The following is a 20,624-nucleotide window of genomic DNA, read 5'->3' on the forward strand; positions in this document are numbered from 1 at the left end:
AGCATAGTTCTCCACACCATATAAGATCACAAAGTACAATCTACCCAACCATACCATACACAACTATGAACACAGTGACGTAACAAGAAAATGCAAGGAGGACTGACCTCGTGAAAAAATGACATTGAGGTAAAAATTGGGAAAGAAGAGAAACTACTTAAACATAAATAATGAATGACTCTAGCCTAGGTAAGTTTTCAAAATAATCTTCGCATGTCTTTTTAAAAAAAAACTTCAGCAAAAATATTTATGTCGGCAACGTAAGGCTTACTATGGGATGTATCAAAAAATGAAAAAAATATTCTAAAATGGAAATCATTCCTAAGCACTATAGATTTTTGGCCTGAGGAAATTTAAAATGGCTTTTAATCGCAAAATTGAGCGGCTAAATAAGTATTTATATTTTAAATGACAATGATTAGTTAAAGTGATCACAATTTTTACGTATTTAACGTATGATATTGACGGAAATATAAAAATTTCAAAAAGAATTGTTATAAATATATGTAATATATATTTGAATAATAGACTGCAGGAATTTATGAAGATGAAAAAAAAAACAATAATAAACATACGCTTTTGTACTCTCAAACACTCATCGAATGTGACAACTCCTCATTACTTAGAAAATACTTAAGAATAAATTACATGTGAATGAAATAAGTAAATTGCAAAATATAAAGACTAATGACTATAAACTATAAAGTACAGGCCTATTTTCAACTAAAGTGATACATACATTCTTTAATAATGATAGGAATTGACGAACTTCAGTCTACGCGTTATTTAACTTGAAAAATGCTGAGTTCGTCAAACTGAAGAAGATTTACAGAAATCACTCAACATGCAATATCATATACAAGCCTTTAACTTAGGATCCAAACAAAATTGAACTATTTGATATATTCTTCAAGCAATTTCAACCAATCTTCGAAAATGTTTCTCGTGAGATGTATTCAAGTATTTCTATGTAGATCTTTTCTCCGAATACGTTCTACCTTAGATCATCAATCAATGCATGCACGAAATTTATGTTTTAATCTGTTTTAGTCGCAATAAATTGGGAAGTGATTTATAAAACAAGATCAGACACGTTTGTTTTCTATAGCTTAGTGTTGAAACTATAAGATGACAACAGTCAACAAAAGATCAAATGGATAAGGTCAGTTACGAACAATAACCAAAATGTGGGTAGGGCCTGCATCTTACACAATTAGAATCACGATAAGCAATCAACAATTAGTTAATTAATTAAACTTTTCAACCATTAGACTATGGTTGAGTTTTTTAAACACACCCAAAAAAGCAGCACTTACAAAGTGATGATTTGGCAGAGAATTAAGAGACTATAAAGGGCGTTATTATAGGATATAATAGGAGATATTAAATTAATTTAAACACGGAACAGCCCATAATAGTACTTAACGGAAGTTTAAAATAAGAGAAATAATAACAGGAATAGCGAATAATTTCTACGGCAAGATGCATTATAATACATACTAATTTGGTAAAAAAGACACAAAAAATAATCATACAAATAAAAACGATTACAAACAATGTAACTTTCTGCGGTTGCACCTGTTACACTCATACTATACGATAAAAGTAAGTTGCAAATAAAAGTAAGTTTTTAAGCAATTTAAACATAATGTCTGTATTCAAAAACACTCTATTACTGTCACTCATTTAAAAGAATGCTGCAGGGAATATCAATGTTTTTAATAAATCTAAAATTTATAAATCTTCGTAGAGTACTGCTAGATGTTAATAACATTGCGAGATCGTCTCTAATATTTAAAATTTTTTTCCATCAAACAGTTAATATATAAAAAAAAACCAACTTACATCAAACAGTTAAAATAAATTATGCTTTCGTACGTTTCAACAATAGCAAATTTCTGCAATCGATACATTAAATAATTTCCCACAATACATATACAATTATTCTTTACTTAGTGAAGTTAGAATCAGAATAGAGGATGTACTTGAGCAACACTTATTGATAAGATTATGAGAAAATATTTGGATAGTAACTTGAGATGTGAATCATGTGATGTAAACAAAGATTGCAATGGTATAAATCTTTGTCTCGTATATCAATATTGCCTAAATCTGCTGTCACACGACAACCATAAGACAATGACTGTTACTCAAAGTGAAACATCGAACAAGATGGCCGCATCACCTACACCAAGTGAAGATGGTGTAACAGGGGCACATAATGAGAGCGCTTTGCGTGCTTTGATGAAAAGAACAGGTTGCTATTCAACAATCAAATGGACAACGGCGTTTTGGTCCACCACCAAACTGGACGGGCGAGATACCACCACGAGGTATGACGAATAACATGTTGTTTGAAAGCATACAGTTTTATAATACATTGTATAGCATTACACTTTCAATTCAAATGGAATATCTTTGCACATTATTCATGTAAAATATGACAATCTTCTTTGTTTAATCACTGTTTTTTCTTCTTTAACGATTTGCTAATACAAGCATTATGGGACTAAATTTAAGGGTTTATCATGTATTCTAGGGCAAAACATTGTTAATAAGAACTCCAGTTTTGTGATGATGAAGCAAAATTGTTCGAGTAAACTCAAATAGCGGAAGGAATTTTCTCCATGAAAGTTGATGAAATATGATAATTTTATTAGCTAAGGATTAGTAATTTTGTATCGATTCATGTGTGTGTAAAAACCTGAAACATACCTCATTGTGTCCAATCAATTAATTAATTCTAAAGTATGGGAAAAAACGTAAACACCATGTAAAGTTGCATGTAAAAGAGATAAATCTAAAGAGGATAAAATAAGAAGAATATTCAAGCGTGCCGTCGTCACCAGATAGTCATATGAGTGTACATGAGTTTCATCGCAAATTGTACCGATCCAAAGTTATTCAACTTACGAAACATTATCTTGTCTCACTTATATTAAGCATTTTCATTCTTCATAACGTGCTGATATTTACAATTAACATCAAAACGGGCAAAATAAGTAAAAAGCTGTGGAAAAATGAATATTATAGCTACAAGGAAACGGAGGAAAATCGTATAATGAACATTGAAAAACTTACATAGGCGAGGTTTACGAACTCCCTCACCATTCTATCTCGAGAAAATGTCTTTTCAAATATTATTTTAAGAAACGTATAGTTTACACCTAGAAACGTAAATTTATTACTATCTACAAGACACCTTAGGAGCTCATTGTGTAGGATATTAACAAATAAGATATTTCAAGAATAGTTCAATGTGCACTCTTTATTATATCAAGTGTGCACCATTTTATTCACTTTGTGCCTATGATCTGGAAATTATTAGACTTATACCAGACAAATTTAACCAAATTAAAAGGTATAAGGAAATGAATTTACGTAAACAATCTTTTACATTCACCAAACCATTATGCTAATGTTCAGAGCTTAAATTTACCTAGCGATAATATATGATATAGTACGGACTAGAGATTAAATTTGGCAAAGAAAATCCTTATGTTTCAAACGCTTATAGTTTGGTTTATTTGACAGGTTGTGAGGTATTTGTCGGAAAAATTCCTCGAGATGTGTACGAGGATGAGCTAGTGCCAGTCTTTGAGACGATTGGCAAGATCTATGAAATTCGACTTATGATGGATTTTGATGGTAGAAATCGTGGTTACGCCTTTGTTGTGTTTACACAGAAGAAAGATGCACAGGAATGCATTAAGAAACTAAATAACTACGAAATAAGAAAAGGAAAAATGTTGGGTGTTTGCTCTAGTGTTGACAACTGTCGATTATTTGTTGGAGGAATACCGAAGAAAGTGAAAAAACAAGAGATTTTTGAAGAAATCTCCAAGGTGAGCAAGTTGATTACTCCACATCTCTATGATTTCTTAAAGATATATGATTTCACTTGTAAACAAGAATAAGGATGATCTTTTGAACTTTATCAAAATACACACACGATCTACGGAAATACGATTTTGAAATCACCGACAAAAACTTAAACCGTAAATCTAAAATTTAAAATGGTGCATGATACACGATGATATGACACAAACAAAGAATGCAAGAATTAGCAATGGTCGCATTTGTATTGCAAGTTGTGTTATTACAAAACTTAGCCATAATTGTTTTATTTAAAGGTGACAGAAAACGTGACAGACGTTATAGTGTATCCATCGGCTTCAGACAAAACAAAAAATCGAGGCTTTGCCTTTGTAGAATACGAGACTCATCGAGCAGCTGCAATGGCAAGGAGAAAACTGATGACGGGAAGAGTACAATTGTGGGGCCATCAGATTGCAGTGGACTGGGCTGAGCCTGAGACAGAAGTGGATGAAGACATCATGTCACAGGTACACACAAAGATAGAGAATAAACATATAAGGATAGAGAATGAACTCATAGGGATAGTAAATGAAGTCATAGGGATAGTGAATGAACCAGTATAAGACTATATGTCAGTAGATTTAGAAAATTGAAATGATTAGATTAGTTAGAAGGTATTTTAAACAAATACATGGTCGAAATATACAAAAATGGGGCATAAGTAATGATCTGATGGTTTTATCACAGTGAGAACACAGTGACTACAATAAGATTAACTTCATTATTTCTTCATTGATATTGTCATACTCTTGAGAGAAAATATGTTTAAGTTCAATACATGAGAGACTTCAAGGATAAATTAATGAGATTAACGATGTAACCTGACCATCATATATTAAACATTTTGATGACGCGATGTCCTCAACAGAACTGAAAGTGAAATTACTGAATTATAAGAGTTCATTGTCGGTTTTTACACCATGAATTATTTTCAATGTTCGAGGAAATCATTGCATCCGTTAACAAACTCTGCCCAAACATGCTGTGATTTATTTAGCAATCTCGTGAGTTTAAGTAAAGTCTAAACTGTCGACCTTTTATTAAAATAACAAATCATTGAAATTGGCGGAAACTAGCACGATCTTTATAGAAAACATTTATTTCTTTATAAAATAATCAATTTTAATAAATATATCGCTTCATGGATGTGAGGACATAATTAAAGACTAATAAATACAACACATGCATGATTTGCACATTGTACCATTTATTATGAGATAAGTAAAAACATGTAGATATTGATAACTGACCTTCAGTTATGTCTCTATACTCGTTTTATGGGTAATCCATTCTTTTCTTACCAAAAAATTAAAATTATATTTGTGCGAAAGAAAGAAATAGTTCCGCAATAAGAATTTTTTCTATTGTTGTTTTCTTAAAATCATTGATACAAACAATGTAGACAACGTACAGTATGAGACGATTAATGAGACTATTGTTAACCCCGTATTTATAGAAGAAATAACACATTTATGCAATCCATCTAATTTTAATTAAAAAACAGTTAAAGGGAGGAAAATTATCTTTCTTTGACTATATATTTTTAGGTAAAGGTGTTGTATGTTCGAAATTTATTACTGAGTACGACAGAAGAGACTATTGAAAGATTATTTTCGCAATATGGCGAGGTTGAACGTGTAAAGAAACTTAGAGATTACTGTTTTGTACATTTCAAGACAAGAGAAGAAGCTAGAACTGCCATTAATGCAATGAAAGGTAAATTATTTACAACTACTGGCTAAGAAACAAACATCGTCACATTTGAGTACAAAAAAAACTCACTTTAATAGTAAATGATGGGTAAAATACGTTTATAATTAAAGAATAAAAAATATGGTACGGAAGCCAACAATATAAACTAATTAGTTGGAAAATAATACAAACACCATTGCCTAAAACATAAATTGTGTACATCAACCTTTTAAGTATCGTTTACGTATGCACCATTATGTGTATATATTTGAGAATGGGTGGTCTCTGTTTTGTATACCCTAAAACTATAGACCTTCTTAATGATACAACTAAGACTGCATTTCCCTAGAGGAAATTGACAATACTTAAAAAGGCGAGACATATAGCAAAATACGGCTCACTAAAATATATACATTAATATATGCTTGATCACGAAATTTTGTTTAAACACGAAATGGAGATGCATTAAAGCGTGTTTATACCTAACATACAAAGGAAGTATAAGAAAATGACTGATTCATTTAATAATGATTGACAAAAAGTATCGTATAAAGAAAACGTTTTATAAAATTGATGGCAAATAAAAAATTTAAAAAGAACGTAGTGTCGTTGAATACAGAAGGAAAGATTATTGAATTGAAACCATCATAATTAAATAATATTACATCAAAATTATGATAATAAAAACTGATGTTTTATGTCTTTAATGACTTAAATTTACGAGTAGCCATGTTGCTATATATGGAGAATATTTCGTAATTGAACTATTTGACCTCTAAAAGAACACGAGACTAGAGAAAGCAAATGAACAAGTCCAGACAAGAAACATCACGTCAAAACAAGACATTCCATTATAAAATTTCTAACCTTGACCTATTTTATGTTGGTTGTTTTCTTAAAACAAGAGTAAATCTTTACAATAGTAAAGGAGTCACTACAACGTACATTTCAAAGCACACAAATTTAAAATTGTGAAAATCATAGATTTCGAAAAAGACGTCAAGATAGAGAAACTATGAAAACGAATTGTAATTCAAAAGCTCAAAAATATAAATTTCTTTCAATTGTCAATTAAAAAATAACGAATAGTGCTTTTACTGTACGTATAATATATAATAGGCAAAACGGCATTTCAACGTTTATGGAAAACAAATACATCAAACATACTAACGTAACTCACGAGTATCTCAACCACATTAAATGTGAAAATAGACTTTTGACTTTTATCTCACATCTAATAATGAGCTTTGCTAAAGTTAAACCTCTTATCATAAACCCACTCACTGCTTGCACACAGCAGTTATGAAAAAAAGTTTAAGAAGCTTAGGGCTGATGCCATTTATCGTACAAATTCTACGTAAAGTATGGTTACACGAATTATTTAATTTTAATTAAGCTTCGAAAATCATGAATAATATTACTCATAAAGATGTTAGAGCTCCACAAATTATCACACAATTAATGTTTAAATTATGTTAGTAGTTTGAACGAGTTCTGTATGTAAACATTGGGTAAATATTTCATGTTATGGATTGATCTGTGGGCTCACAAAACTGAAAGGATTTATGTTTGGGTTAGGATCAGGCCACAACAACATCAAAGTTAAAAAACCGCATAAAGATTACAAAACCAAAATTGTTTTTGTTAAAGTAGGCATCATTAAATCGGAAAGACTATAAATAAAAGATTATTCTCAAAAAGAGTTTATCGAATTATATGATAAGTGTCTCGGATATTTTTTGCGATAATCTTAAAACATTATTCGACCACAGACTAAATTTCACTTAAATTATAAAAATAGACACACGAAGATAAACATTAGATCGTTACGGTTGTGCTTGATGTTTATAACAAAACGACAGTGCTTCATTGAATGATTCTAAGTAAAATGAGCAATAATTTACAGTGAATAACGTATGTAGTTTAAATAAACTTACATTTTGATTGTGACGTATTAGATCAACAGATTGACGGCAGTGATGTTGAAGTAACTTTAGCGAAACCTGTGGATAAAGAGCAACGTCAACAAAGAGCATTGAGTAAAGCTATGATGGTCGCTTCATCTTACACATATCCCTCTCCCAATGATTATATTATACCCTACACTGGTCCCTCATATCCTTATACTATCAATCAACCGTTGTATCCCTTTGCAACACCCATGTCAAGGTAATAAAATGTCCAATTATATAAATATATTGTTACTAATTACACGAAAATGTTCATGCATGGTAACGGAGATTTCTTATTGACTTTCGTTCTAGCCCACAAATAATTAGACCACGTGGTCGAGGAAGAACAGCAGCTGGAAGCAGAGCTGCAGGAACTAAGAACTACGTGTTCCCAGGATATCACAGTGGAGTACGACCATTTTATGTTCCAACAAATGGATACGATGAATATGGAAAGAAGAGAACATCTGAGGTACAACAGTTAATGTTTACAAATATTACATTTATACATAATCCTGGATGATTAATCCATGATATAAAAAACTCTCACAATGAAAAAATAAAGAAATAAACACAAGATCATAAAGATATAAAATGCTCGTATTGATCATCACCTACAACTACAAGTTAAGCCAATGAAATCATCTTATGAAAACAAAAAATAAACAAATCAGTACTTGTGTTTCAGGATCAACTGTTTGATATAATCCCTGGGATGGAATTAACGCCAACTAATCCAATAACATTAAAACCACAGAAAACATCAACTCAGGTATTATATTTGTCTTAATCATTAACTATAAAATTAAAGAAAACCGTGATTGAAGGTTAACCTGTAGCAATCAATTGGTAATTACTAAATATCATGAATGAACAGAGAGATGTTTCCAAATGAGTTACAATTAAAAAATTAATTATTACTTTGTGCACATTTCAGCTACTGGACGAAGTTTGCGTTAAGAACAATTGGGGAAGTCCTGTGTATACTCTACACAGTACTCAGGCATCGAACGCTGATATGCAACTTTTCTTGTATAAAGTCAACATCCCAGCATTACCGACTCTTTATCAGCCTCAAAAACTTTGTCGGAGTGTAGAGGAAGCAAAAGTTTATGCAGCTGAATATGTCTTACAACAACTAGGAATTTCATTTGAAGGTAAGAAAATGGATGATATGTAAAGTAAAGTGTCATTGAGCAGAACAACGTTCTTACATCGCGCTTATTGGATGTAATAGGATCTAGACTTACAACATCACGACGTTAAACAATTTACAAACGTGTTGTATGATAAATTTTAGGCCCGGAATCACCAGTGACAACGGTGGCCGCAGTTGTATCTACAACATCCCCCTACGTCACTAGAGCTGTTGGACCAGGTAAACATGTCCGCAAAAGACTTTTGTGAACATACAAGATCGTCGATAGAATGTACAAAAAATAATACATTTTAAGGAAAAAAATATACATAACCAAAAAATTGTCGAATATGACTTGTTCTTAACATCACAGAAGAAAATAATAATATAAATGCTTATTTTTCTTCCTATTAGTAACATATGCAGTCACAAATGGCCGCACAGTTGATTCGACGGCGTATCCCAGTTTTATGCCACTCGCTAGTCCAACATCACCAGTGCCACAAACAATCCTAACTAAGGTCACAGGAACATGGCCAGGTGGTCAAGATCAGAGTGGAGTATATGGGAGCTTTGAAGGATATGGTGATCCTCAGCAATATAGTACAGGAATGTACGCTCAATATTAAGAGACGACGCTATCATCGTAAGCAAAAGTCCTCATTCTATACTTTTCATTATTTTATCAAAAAATACTTCATGTTTTTTCACTAAAAAAGTTAATGCAGATAATGTCAAAGCATTGTGATGTTAACTACAATGAAATTTTCACATGTATAAAAAAATCTCAACCTACTACATGCTTCAAATCAAATGTGCTTGTCGTTAATCATTTCCAAAATTCGCAAATATGTTTCGTAGAAAAAATCAACATTTGAATATTTAATGATGAACCAAGGTTACATCATAAATTGTTTTTTAGAAATCAAATTACCTCATAAAGATTCCATCACAATGTTTCGATGAATATTATCACGCAAATGCGATGAAATAAAGTGAAAAACAGTTGTATTAAACACCACAAGAATATTTATATTTCTCACCTTAAAAAGACTTCCACCATTCCACGTTGTCCTGAATGAAGACAATCTTAATAAAATAAAATCAAATGTTCAATAAAATTACTGACCATAGAGTTTTTGAGCTACATCAATCAACATGAAAAACAAAAAAATGATCATCCATTCATCCATCCGTCAATACTTAAGTAATATCCATAAGTAAAAATTACATATGACAAATGATTTAAAAAAGTATAAAGCTAGACTAATGCAGTACACTAAAAAATTGACAATGAAAGATTTCAAGGAGAACTCAAAGAGAACTCTATGGTCAAATGGCAGAATTTTGATTAATCAGAAATAGTAAATACGTTTGCATTTCAAATGCTCTCCAGGAGCAAATGCACCTGTTAATTTCATTTAATTTTAGGCATGCATGCAGCAAATGTTTAGACATAAATCAAAAACTTTGAGTCAACACAAAGCATTTGCTGCAATAAAAATTCACTGTTTGATTTACTCTTAATTTGTGTCGTATCTTTCGTAACGTGTACAAAGCTGTTTTATATATTTACTTTAAAGCTATATTTCCATGTTTTGCTTAGCTGTAATATTTAGTCATTTATTTACTTATATAGTTATTGTAAATATATGTTGTTAGTTCAAACAAATCAAAGACAATTGACTATTCAATTAGTAATGAAAGACATTTTACAGCTGTGAAAATGTATAAAGTATGAATAGGATAAGATTTCACAATAGTCAATTGTCTTCTATTACATGGGCAGGGCCCACGAGAATATGTTTTTAATCAATTCTCATTTCAACTAATGAATTCACAAGGACTTCAAAAATGAGCAAAATGACATGGTCAAAGATATCAACTTATATTTAAGTTGGCATGAAAAAGAATTTATGTATTTAGACAAAAAGTTTATCATTTATACATAAGAAAAAGATCAATATATTATCTACAATAATCAACTATTTGCCATCATGATCATTGTTCATATTGTTCATTACTTGAAACTCTTGAAGCAATAAGCTTACGCCTGATTTAAAGTTTCTTGGGAAACTGACCATGATTAGCCAATAATTACATTCTAGCTGGCAGGGAAGCAGGATGTCAAGTCTTGTGATATTTATTGAAAAGATCTAATGAACCAATAATAACCCCAGACGATTTAAATTATAGTCAAGCTGTATATTGTCATCACTCAATATATGTTGTAATGAGATGATTTGCCAAAGAATTCATGGTTGTTCAAGATCTAGGTCCCGTACATATTTGAACATCATATTAACAATATCAAATAAATATGTAAATCCAATGTAATCGCCCTTAAAATAACTTCAACACAGTTTCTGAGGTAGCTAGACCATGAATGACAATCAAAAAAAGGGCTGTGAAATAGTGCTGCCAAATTAGAGAAAGTGAGCTTTGGTTTTACATTGGAATTTACATTTTGTAAATTGACTAAACTCTAGAATTACTTTATTCTCCAAGTTTATAGATGCAATGAATACTTAGTCAAAGCTTGTCTTTATTGTATATTCCTCTATGTTTTGCTAAAGCAGTGAATCTTACTATTAAATGTCAATACTCTTTAGTAAAGTGAAAAGAAAACTATAGACACATTGTGTTGCCTTTTTTATTACTTGCAGTTTTTCACAAAATATTTCTGTGTTTTCATTTATTAACTTCGTTTTTTTGTACTGGTCTCAACACAAGTAATATGGTTATATGGAGATGATATAATCAAACATTTACATGAAATAAAAAGACTGTTTAGCCAATAAACCACTGCTTTGAACTGATGCAAGTGGTCTAACTGAATGTAATGTATTGACAATAATCTTTATCAGTGCATTGCATCACATCATTCAAATGCAATCATTGTAATGTCTTATTTTGAGGTACTGTTTTATCACTATACCGAACTCACTGGCATTTTAATACTGCTACGTGTTTCGAACAACATTGTACACTTATTACTCACTTTTGGCACAACTCCAGAGTCAGAAAATGAAAAATTTCACCATCAATTCCATAATACTGTTTAAGTATAATTTCAAGCTTCGTCTTCTCATTTCTTCCCGCCAAATTTCACTTAAGTCCCAAACATGGATCACCTGTAAAATAGATACACCAAGCGTACATGTATGTCAATCATAGAACTCAATGATTTCAATGGCCAATGCAATGTGCGAAATGAAAACAATATTACATGAAAAATTAGATTTTTATTTTCAGAGTTCGCTCTAGGTTTCAAAACTATATTGACAACTCTTGTAACAAGAATTGAGAAAGAAATCCAACATCTAGAAACTGAAAAAACAGTAGCTCCAGTAGTGGTGAAAATCTTTATCAAACTTGGAAGAACAGCTTCAAAATAAAAAGTTTTATGAAATTTTGATAATTTCTCCTCAAAAATAGAATACAGCATCATAAAATTTAAATACAAAGACAAAAAAGTTGCTCTAATTCAAACTAGTATATGGGCATATATTCCCTTTAAAATATCTAATTTTATCATCAATATGCTGATTGTTTGTAAATTGTAATATATTACATTAATTTTTAAATGAACAGTTTGCTAAGACACACTTTGTAGTCAATGACTGAAATAAGAAATAGTAAAATTAAATGAGAGAATTTTTTTGCCATCTGAAATCACCATTATGGAAAGTAAGAATAAGATTACAAGGGAACATTCTATTTAAAATATGAATACGACTTAGAGTTAAAAATAAATTAAGCCATATGTTGTAGAATTGAACTGTCTAGTATAATATGACAGTTTAATTCTGCATGTTATTCATGTCTAGTTATTTTCATATTCTTTGTGTAATATGATTTTCAAATTCAAAATATACAACACCTTTTTGAAAAAATCCTTATACACAGTATATATTTCTCTGTTCAACAAGTTGCCAAATTTTTCAAATTATCTATTACATATTTACATATAATCATAAAGAGCTACTATGATTAAAATTTATGGCCACTTTTCTTTGAAGGAATTACTCTTTGTATCCTTAGGTTATGTAATCTTTCAATTTTTCATCGACTATCTTTCAAAAGTCAATATCCATTTGACAATGGTTCCATTGTGTTTGGGTCAAGAACACTTACATGTGACATGGGAAACTCACCAGTTTTGCCATGCAACTCTCCTTCCCATATACCATTGTCATTTTGTTTGGTTACTTTGATCAAATCTCCTTTCTAAAACAACATCATATAAATTACAAAATAGCAAAACTTGCACAATTTATCAAACAATATTATCAGATGACGACTGTATATTACCTTGAACGCTATTTGGTTAGTGTCATAAGGAGTACAAACTCTATCTATAAGAGCTCGTGCAATAAAAGGACCTGTTGGCTAAATGATGAAAGAATTAAAATAAGGTGGATACAAGAAGACACTCCTAAATTATATTGAAAAGTTTCAAAATAAATGACTAACCAAAGGCATAACTTGTCGAGGTGCAGGTTCTACAGGTCTCTAAACAATAGAAATACAACTACACATTGACTATACACTTGATTCAACAGAATTATTTAAAATGATTTCACTTGATTATCACGTGTATATTGTCTTTGATCTAAATATTTACTTTAAAATCATATATAATCACTGTAAAACCATACTCACAGGTCGATATGGTTCAGGATTTGATCTCCTGTTTGGCCTGTATTGGTCATTGTATGGTGTTAAATTATTTCCAGGTGATGAAACGGGTCGAACAGCAGGTACATTAACAACAGGTGGTAATTGGTCTTCATTAAGCTAAAGTGGTATTGAAAGAAACATACAATACACTTAAGCATGAAGCATCTAGTTTGTTTTTGTGCTCAATAATGACTGGTGGTGAGAAATTTATGGTCACTAAATTTACTACTGATTTTTAACTAATGATTCTCAGCGGACATTGATCTATGAGAGTTTAATCAATAATCATTCAAATACATTCATCCATATGTATAAACCCCTCAACATGAATTTTAAGGTCCAACAATACAACCATAAACTTTTCAGAAAAAAAATTAATCCTAAGAAAACATTAGAGCATTTATACAAGAAACTTCACATCAAAACATTCATACTCCTAAAACAATTTATCACACAACTTACAATTTGCATATAAGGCACAGGTATACAGCCTCGTTGTCCATATTTGTTTTCTGCAGTCCACCAGGACTCCTCATCTTGACAAATAATTGTCAAGATATCACCTTTACTAAATGGCAAATCACCTGGATCCTACAAAAAATTGCTCCATTTGAGGAAGGTTTGTCTTTAACAATCCTTAAATCAATTCACACACTTACGCGTCCTTCAAAATTATAAAGTGCTTTAACTTTAAGCTCTCGCTCAACCTAATGAAATAAAAAATGTCTAAAATGCCTATAGTAAATGTGAACATCATCTCCACAATTCATACTTACAGCTCCAGTTAATGTTGTTGTATCAAGAAAATGATTCTTATAGAAGTTTATTATCGATGGAATATCAGAAAATGTTTGTTCACCAATCTTGTAATGGTTACCTTTGTTGTTTATAATGTAGTGACTGACCTTATTGTTTTCACTAAAAATGAACACTTTATCAAATATTTGCAATTATAACTTCCACAACACTGAAGAACAAGTTGAGCAATTCCATAAAGTAACTTTGAAACTTGCAGAAGTCAATGAGAACAAATTTGAAAAATAAATTCTTACAAGGTAAATGAGATACACATTAAAATAATACATCACTAGTCCCAAAAAAATCATTTAGGTCAAATAAGCAAGTTTAACGTACAGACAACTAAAACAGTTTATTACTTCGTAAAGTTCGTATGTATTTACGTTAGCGAAATATTACTGATATAAGCTATATATATAGATTACGTTTTTACAGTGTTTAGGAAAATTTAATTAAAAATTAACGTGGGCAAAATAAAAAAATTGTTAAATACAATAAAACGCAATGTAAGTAGATTTTCTAAAGATATGTAAAAAGTAACCACATATTTTCAAAGAAAATTATGGCAATCAAGAATTGACAAAGCTAAATTGACACATCACATAACTTTTCACATAAATTTCGCCCAGTTTAGTTATATTGTTAATGGTTTATAGACATAATAAGAACAACGTTTTTCAATGAAATAATTAAAGTAGAGACGCAAGCAAACATAGTTAACGTTGCAAAACGGTTTATGTATTTGTTGTGATAAAAGTTAACATTCCAAAACATGCTGACCACTACCAGTAACAGTATTTATTCATAAGAAACGATTACAAAATGTTTCAAATGTAATAACTATGTAATAAAAGCAAAATATAGAAAATGAAAATAATTCACACAGCGTGTTAGTTTACAAACCTGACACTTAACACGAAGTCACTTGGGGAAGTATTACTGTCTCTTACTAAATAAACTCCTGGTTCTTTCCCCAATAATAAATGTTCTGTACTCGTACGACTCAAGCTACCATGATACCAACTACATAAGAAACAAGACATTTATTATTCAAATATATACATATTATACATACGCGTTAACAAATGTAGCAAATTATATCTATGACTGACATACATATAATGCTGTTCTCTTACCGATAGTTCCGTAAATTGGAGGAATTCATCTTTTTAAGAAGACGATCCAAGGGTAAAAATATTTTATTTCACTCCACTTATCATTCGTGTTTCGTTTTTATCAGTGTTTATCTCAAAATTCTCTTAATTCTACAGTTTACTTAGATACAGAACTAGATCATCGCCACAGAAGTGCCACACTAGGAAGTGCTTATTCACGCGGAAGTCGTAAAAGGGGGGATCCCTCTATATTTTTAAGGGTTAGTCACTACCTTACCGCTGGCCACTGCATGTCACGTGAACATCTTTTACAAATTAAATTTTATTTCTACTAATACTAATTTAGGTGAAATACAATTCATTATTCAATACTCCAAAATTAAGGTGTACCTTTCAGTTGTAAATTGTCACTATCATGATTTTTTAGTTTATTCTATTATTCATTGATTTATATCGAATTGTTCTTATTAAACATGCACATGGGAATTTTTTCAGAAAATATCATCACGAAATATTAATATTCCTCCAGTATAATGTATCGTATCCCTTGATTTCCCTCAGACGGATATGGATCCTTTGCGGAAATCAGTTTTACCAATAAGTGCGTTTACAAGCACGGCATGCCCGTCACCTGAAATCTTTTGAGCCTGCTCCAATACTGATGTAATATTGGCCGAATTCTTTTCATCTAATAGAAGACCCTTTCCCCCATAACCTTCGGCAACAATATGATAGTCCATAAACTGTGTAAAATATAATCATTACGTTTTACAAATGGATAGAGAGGACAGTTTACGTATACTACAAAAAATGCAATACAACTAACCAAGGAAGAAACATCTTACCAATAAATCACAACCAACACTACTTCCCAACATAGGAGTTGTTCTCTAGCAATTTGACTCCAGCAAGCGTCATTACCAACAAGGGCAATCACAGGAAGCTATATAACACAAACACTGTCAGTATAAGAACAAGAGCATGTTTCTTTAACCACATACTAAAACAAAAAAATGTTTTGAATCAAATGAGCATAAAAATAATTAGGCAATGGTTTAAGTTCAAAAAATATTAGTAATATTACATTGTGTCTGGTACATGTATCAAATTCAGCAACACTATATCCACATGAACCATCACCATAAATTATCCATACGTCACATGTTGGACGACACAACTTGGCTCCAAGGGCAAACCCCCCACCAACACCTAGGGTTCCAAAAGCTCCCGGATCAAGCCAACGTAAAGGACCACGTGGACTGTAAAAAGACAATGAAATGAAAATAATCTTCATTCGACAAATATTGTAGACAAAAAGGTATACCGCAATATATAAGCAGCTGAGCCAACAAAATCTCCTCCATCAGCAACAATGACGCTATCATCTGACATGATCTCCTCCAAGCAATGGAGAATTTTTAAAGGATTTAAATGTTTGTCCGTTTTTTCTTTGGCTTTCACACTTCAATAATAAAGAAAGAAAACGTTGTAATACTCAGTTTATGTTCTACACTTCAATAATAAAGAGAAAAATAATTGCCATACTCAGTTTATGTTCTACACTTCAATAACAAAGAAAGAAAACGTTGTAATACTCAGTTTATGTTCTACACTTCAATAATAAAGAGAAAAATAATTGCCATACTCAGTTTATGTTCTACACTTCAATAATAAAGAAAGAAAACGTTGTAATACTCAGTTTATATTCTACATTTCAATAATAAAGAGAAAAATAATTGTCATACTCAGTTCATGTTCTACACTTCAATAATAAAGAAAGAAAACGTTGTAATACTCAGTTTATGTTCTACACTTCAATAATAAAGAGAAAAATAATTGTCATACTCAGTTCATGTTCTACACTTCAATAATAAAGAAAGAAAACGTTGTAATACTCAGTTTATGTTCTACACTTCAATAATAAAGAGAAAAATAATTGCCATACTCAGTTCATGTTCTACACTACAAAAATAGAAAGAGAAGTAGATGCTATACTCAATTTAAATTTTACACTTCAACAACAAAAGAAATAACCGTTACACAAGAATGATGCTAAATAAAATCCCATAAAGTTTCGATTTATAAAATCTTTTCATCGTCGTAATACTGAAAAATCCTTAACTCCATTTTAGTTGAAAAAAAACAAAGTTGATAAAACTTACCTATTTTCTTCTTCTTTGACATAATCTCTTTCTTTTAACATGTCCAACCATTCGTCAGGACAATTATAACCTTTTAATTGTTCACTCATTGATAATACGAGGGACGCAGGATCACCTTAAATAAAATATTTTTATTGCAAAATTTACGTTCGACGATGTCAGTCTATAGAGAAAAAGGAACGAATCTACGTACTAATGAGAAAATCATATAGCTAATAAGGGCCGCGACCTTAACAATTACCTTGGATGGCTAAAGTTGGTTTCCAAAACATGTCAGAGTTCTTTATATAAAAAAATATGTAATTAAAATATTTTTATTATATATATCTTCAATTATTAGCAAACTAAAGATACAGTAGACAAGAAATAAAGGCATTGCTTCTGAAGTGTGGCAATCTGACAACATTGCCACATTACTTTAAAGCATCGATAGTAAATTACGTATAAATGCAAAGGTTGTTTTACCTTGTATAATTGTTCTTTACTACGATTTACGGCAATAACTTTACTCTTCTTATTGAGGACTCGCCCATACGAAAGACGAAAATCACAGACAGTTCCTGTAAGACATACGTATTCGTAAAACTAAAATATTAAACTTGCTGGTAGCTTTCGCTGTTACGTCAAATTTTAACCAAAAACTAATTCAAAATAATTACTATACCAAGTAAAATGATGACATCAGCATCTTTTAATGCATCGCGACGTCTTTGTCTAATGTGCAATGGACTATTTCTTCCCAGTAAACCACGAGCCATGCCACCAAGAAAACATGGAATACGGAGAAGCTTTTAATGAATAAGTTGTCAAATATTCCCATGACAGTTAAAAAATATTTATGTATTTATAAAGTATATGTAATATTTTTATATTTAATATTCTTATATGTAAATACTATATTGCATTAAGGCTAGGTAATATCTAATAAATTGTACAGACAGGAATGTATTATGCCTTGATAATAGAGCTTCATATATTGAATATTCATGTATAATAACAACTATGTCGTACATATGATCTATATAAATATAGAAAATAACAAAATCTCTTTGATGATGCTTAACAGTTGTAGTATTTAAGATTGACATTTTCATTTTGAAACTTAGTTTGCTATATGTTGAATCGCTATGGATTTTCATGAAAAAATAATTTATTATTTTAAGTGTAGCAATAAATTTGCACAATTTTGGGAAAGCAAAACGTTAAATGCCACTAGCATACCTCAAGAGCAGACTTGAGTTTTTCTGCAGGTACAGGAGGCAAAGTTGCTTGACTGCCCACAATTATAATTGGTTTTTTTGCCTTAGACACAATCTCAACAGCTGAAGATACTACATTTGAGATTTGATAATTAAAATTAATTCAAAATGTAATTTATATATGTCTTGATAGGAAAATATTAACCTTCTCCATCTGATGCTTGTGGAGTAGTTATTGATAGTGGATGGATATTTTGTGGTTCCCAGGCTCCAGCAAACAAACAAAATAAATGATTTTGGATATACCTGGATAAAATAGAGAAACTTGTATATACAAAATTACAAAATTGAATACCTAACTACCTACATATTCATGCCAAATAAAACAAGCTTATAAAATTTTTATGATCCCCTTATTGTTATTTTGTATTGATTAAAAAAGGCATATCATACCAATTAACAATTTTCTGCCCAATTCCAACAGGATTTTCCTACAACCAAATAAACTTTCACATTTTGGGCCATTATGAGACATTTACATTTACTATTTTTGTATGGTATGAACAATTTCATGTTGATTAGCAAAGTACTTCATACTGTGAAAGAAACTTCAAAATGACTAAGTAATTCACATTTAGAAACTCCTTTTTATAAAAGCCAAAATGCATACTGGGATGTGAGCAGTGAGCACAGATTTTAAGTAGTAAGTTGTGGTCTTTGAAGAACATTTCAACCAATGATGCATTATGGGGGATTCTAGACATAATTATACACTGGTTTTATGAACATTATGCCTGGCTAATGATGATACCTTTAGTCCTGCCTCCTTCTTGACTAAAGGATAGGAATAAAGAGTGTCAATAGGAAACTCAACGAATACTGGTCCAGGTGTCCCTGACTGAGCAATTTGCATGGCCTTCCTCAAAATTTGAGGAATATCACGTACTCTGAAACAAAACAATAACATAACCATAACAACTATACAATACAAAATTGAATATCTTTGATTATCTTCACCTTTTAATTGTAACACAGTATTTACAGAGAGGCTTAAACAATGACATTTGATCAATGTCTTGCAGTGCTCCCCGATTCTAAATATATAAGATTTTGCTTTAGTGACAGACGAACACTTATACCATATCATAGATTTTAATACACAGTAACAAGAATGAAGAACAACAAATTTTTGACAATTAGTGTAATCAATTGTACCTTCAACAGAGTTGCTGCAGCACCTCCAATAAGCAATACAGGTGACTCGGCCATCTGAGCATTTTTCACAGCTGTTACAGTGTTTGTCAAACCAGGTCCGGCTGTCACAGCAACTACACCAACAACACCAGACAAACGTGCAACTGCATCAGCTGCAAATACTGCATTCACTTCGTGCCTTGTATCAATTATTCTAATTCCAAGCTTCTCACAGGCAACTAATATTGGTGATATATGACCACCACAGAGGGTAAACACATACTTTACACCATGTGCCTGAAAAGAGAAGCATCATACCTTGATTGTTGTCAAATAATGTGAAGCTTAAAAAAGGTCACATACCTGTAAAACATTAGCCACAAGTTCACCACCATGATTTTTTGAAGTTTTATCAAGCTGAAATAAAACGAAATAGTATATGATCACAAACAATATGCAATATTTATTGCAAAGGTAATTGAACAAAAAAAGCACATTTTCAAAAACTTACTTTCAGAAAAAAATGATAATGTAATTTAAATCTATAAACGACAAATATAATAATGATAGTAAGTAAGATAAAGAAAAAATAAATCAAAGAAAATGCAAGAAAGCTCTCCTGTTCACTTGTCATTTTCAATAGTTCGAGGTACACTCGTAAAATGCCGTAATTCCCCGGAATAACAAACTCACTGTTTTGTACAGGTGTGCAACTTAGTTTAGATTAAAACAAACCATATATCAAATTTTATACACTATTTCCACTAAATAAACAACAGCTTTAAACACTAAAACCTCAATTTGATTAAAAG

The 20,624-nt window shown here is 31.1% G+C and overlaps 3 protein-coding genes across 3 annotated transcripts; 1 reads left to right on the plus strand and 2 right to left on the minus strand.

Moving 5' to 3' along the window:
- The first annotated feature begins 2,111 nt into the window (after positions 1–2,111).
- LOC124453043 (APOBEC1 complementation factor-like) lies at positions 2,112–11,294 on the plus strand. The gene is given in 11 exon segments (XM_047003739.1): positions 2,112–2,255; positions 2,257–2,333; positions 3,535–3,845; positions 4,134–4,346; positions 5,427–5,595; positions 7,530–7,740; positions 7,836–7,995; positions 8,212–8,295; positions 8,461–8,680; positions 8,824–8,901; positions 9,076–11,294. Coding segments are annotated over 11 exon segments (1,854 nt in total). The 5' UTR covers positions 2,112–2,139; the 3' UTR covers positions 9,291–11,294.
- A 1,011-nt stretch (positions 11,295–12,305) lies between these two features.
- LOC124453046 (adapter molecule crk-like) lies at positions 12,306–15,472 on the minus strand. The gene is made up of 9 exons (XM_047003743.1): positions 15,279–15,472; positions 15,046–15,165; positions 14,121–14,262; positions 14,004–14,051; positions 13,807–13,935; positions 13,327–13,461; positions 13,138–13,176; positions 12,976–13,053; positions 12,306–12,891 (listed from the first exon to the last, which is right to left on the minus strand). Exons 1-9 carry the CDS (start codon positions 15,305–15,307, stop codon positions 12,748–12,750), a joined length of 864 nt encoding a protein of 287 aa, XP_046859699.1. The 5' UTR covers positions 15,308–15,472; the 3' UTR covers positions 12,306–12,747.
- Positions 15,473–15,563: 91 nt separating this feature from the next.
- Positions 15,564–20,578, minus strand: LOC124453042 (2-hydroxyacyl-CoA lyase 2-like). The gene is given in 17 exon segments (XM_047003738.1): positions 15,564–16,000; positions 16,103–16,140; positions 16,143–16,200; positions 16,342–16,516; positions 16,582–16,719; positions 17,420–17,534; positions 17,661–17,700; positions 17,885–17,979; positions 18,084–18,207; positions 18,641–18,750; positions 18,824–18,924; positions 19,072–19,109; positions 19,430–19,565; positions 19,636–19,712; positions 19,834–20,109; positions 20,176–20,229; positions 20,324–20,578. Coding segments are annotated over 17 exon segments (1,884 nt in total). The 5' UTR covers positions 20,447–20,578; the 3' UTR covers positions 15,564–15,814.
- Positions 20,579–20,624: the final 46 nt, after the last annotated feature.

Source organism: Xenia sp. Carnegie-2017, unplaced genomic scaffold, assembly GCF_021976095.1.
Source record: "Xenia sp. Carnegie-2017 unplaced genomic scaffold, XeniaSp_v1 HiC_scaffold_25, whole genome shotgun sequence".
NCBI lineage: Eukaryota > Metazoa > Cnidaria > Anthozoa > Malacalcyonacea > Xeniidae > Xenia > Xenia sp. Carnegie-2017.

Excerpts from the sequence above, each read along its gene's own strand:
- LOC124453046 (XM_047003743.1), bottom strand. The coding sequence starts at position 15,307 with ATGAATTCCTCCAATTTACGGAACTATCG. Across the intron at positions 13,462-13,806 it reads CTGTGCCTTATATGCAAATT|CTTAATGAAGACCAATTACC; the intron begins GTAAGTTGTGTG and ends ATACCACTTTAG. Across the intron at positions 13,054-13,137 it reads CTCGACAAGTTATGCCTTTG|CCAACAGGTCCTTTTATTGC; the intron begins GTTAGTCATTTA and ends TTCATCATTTAG.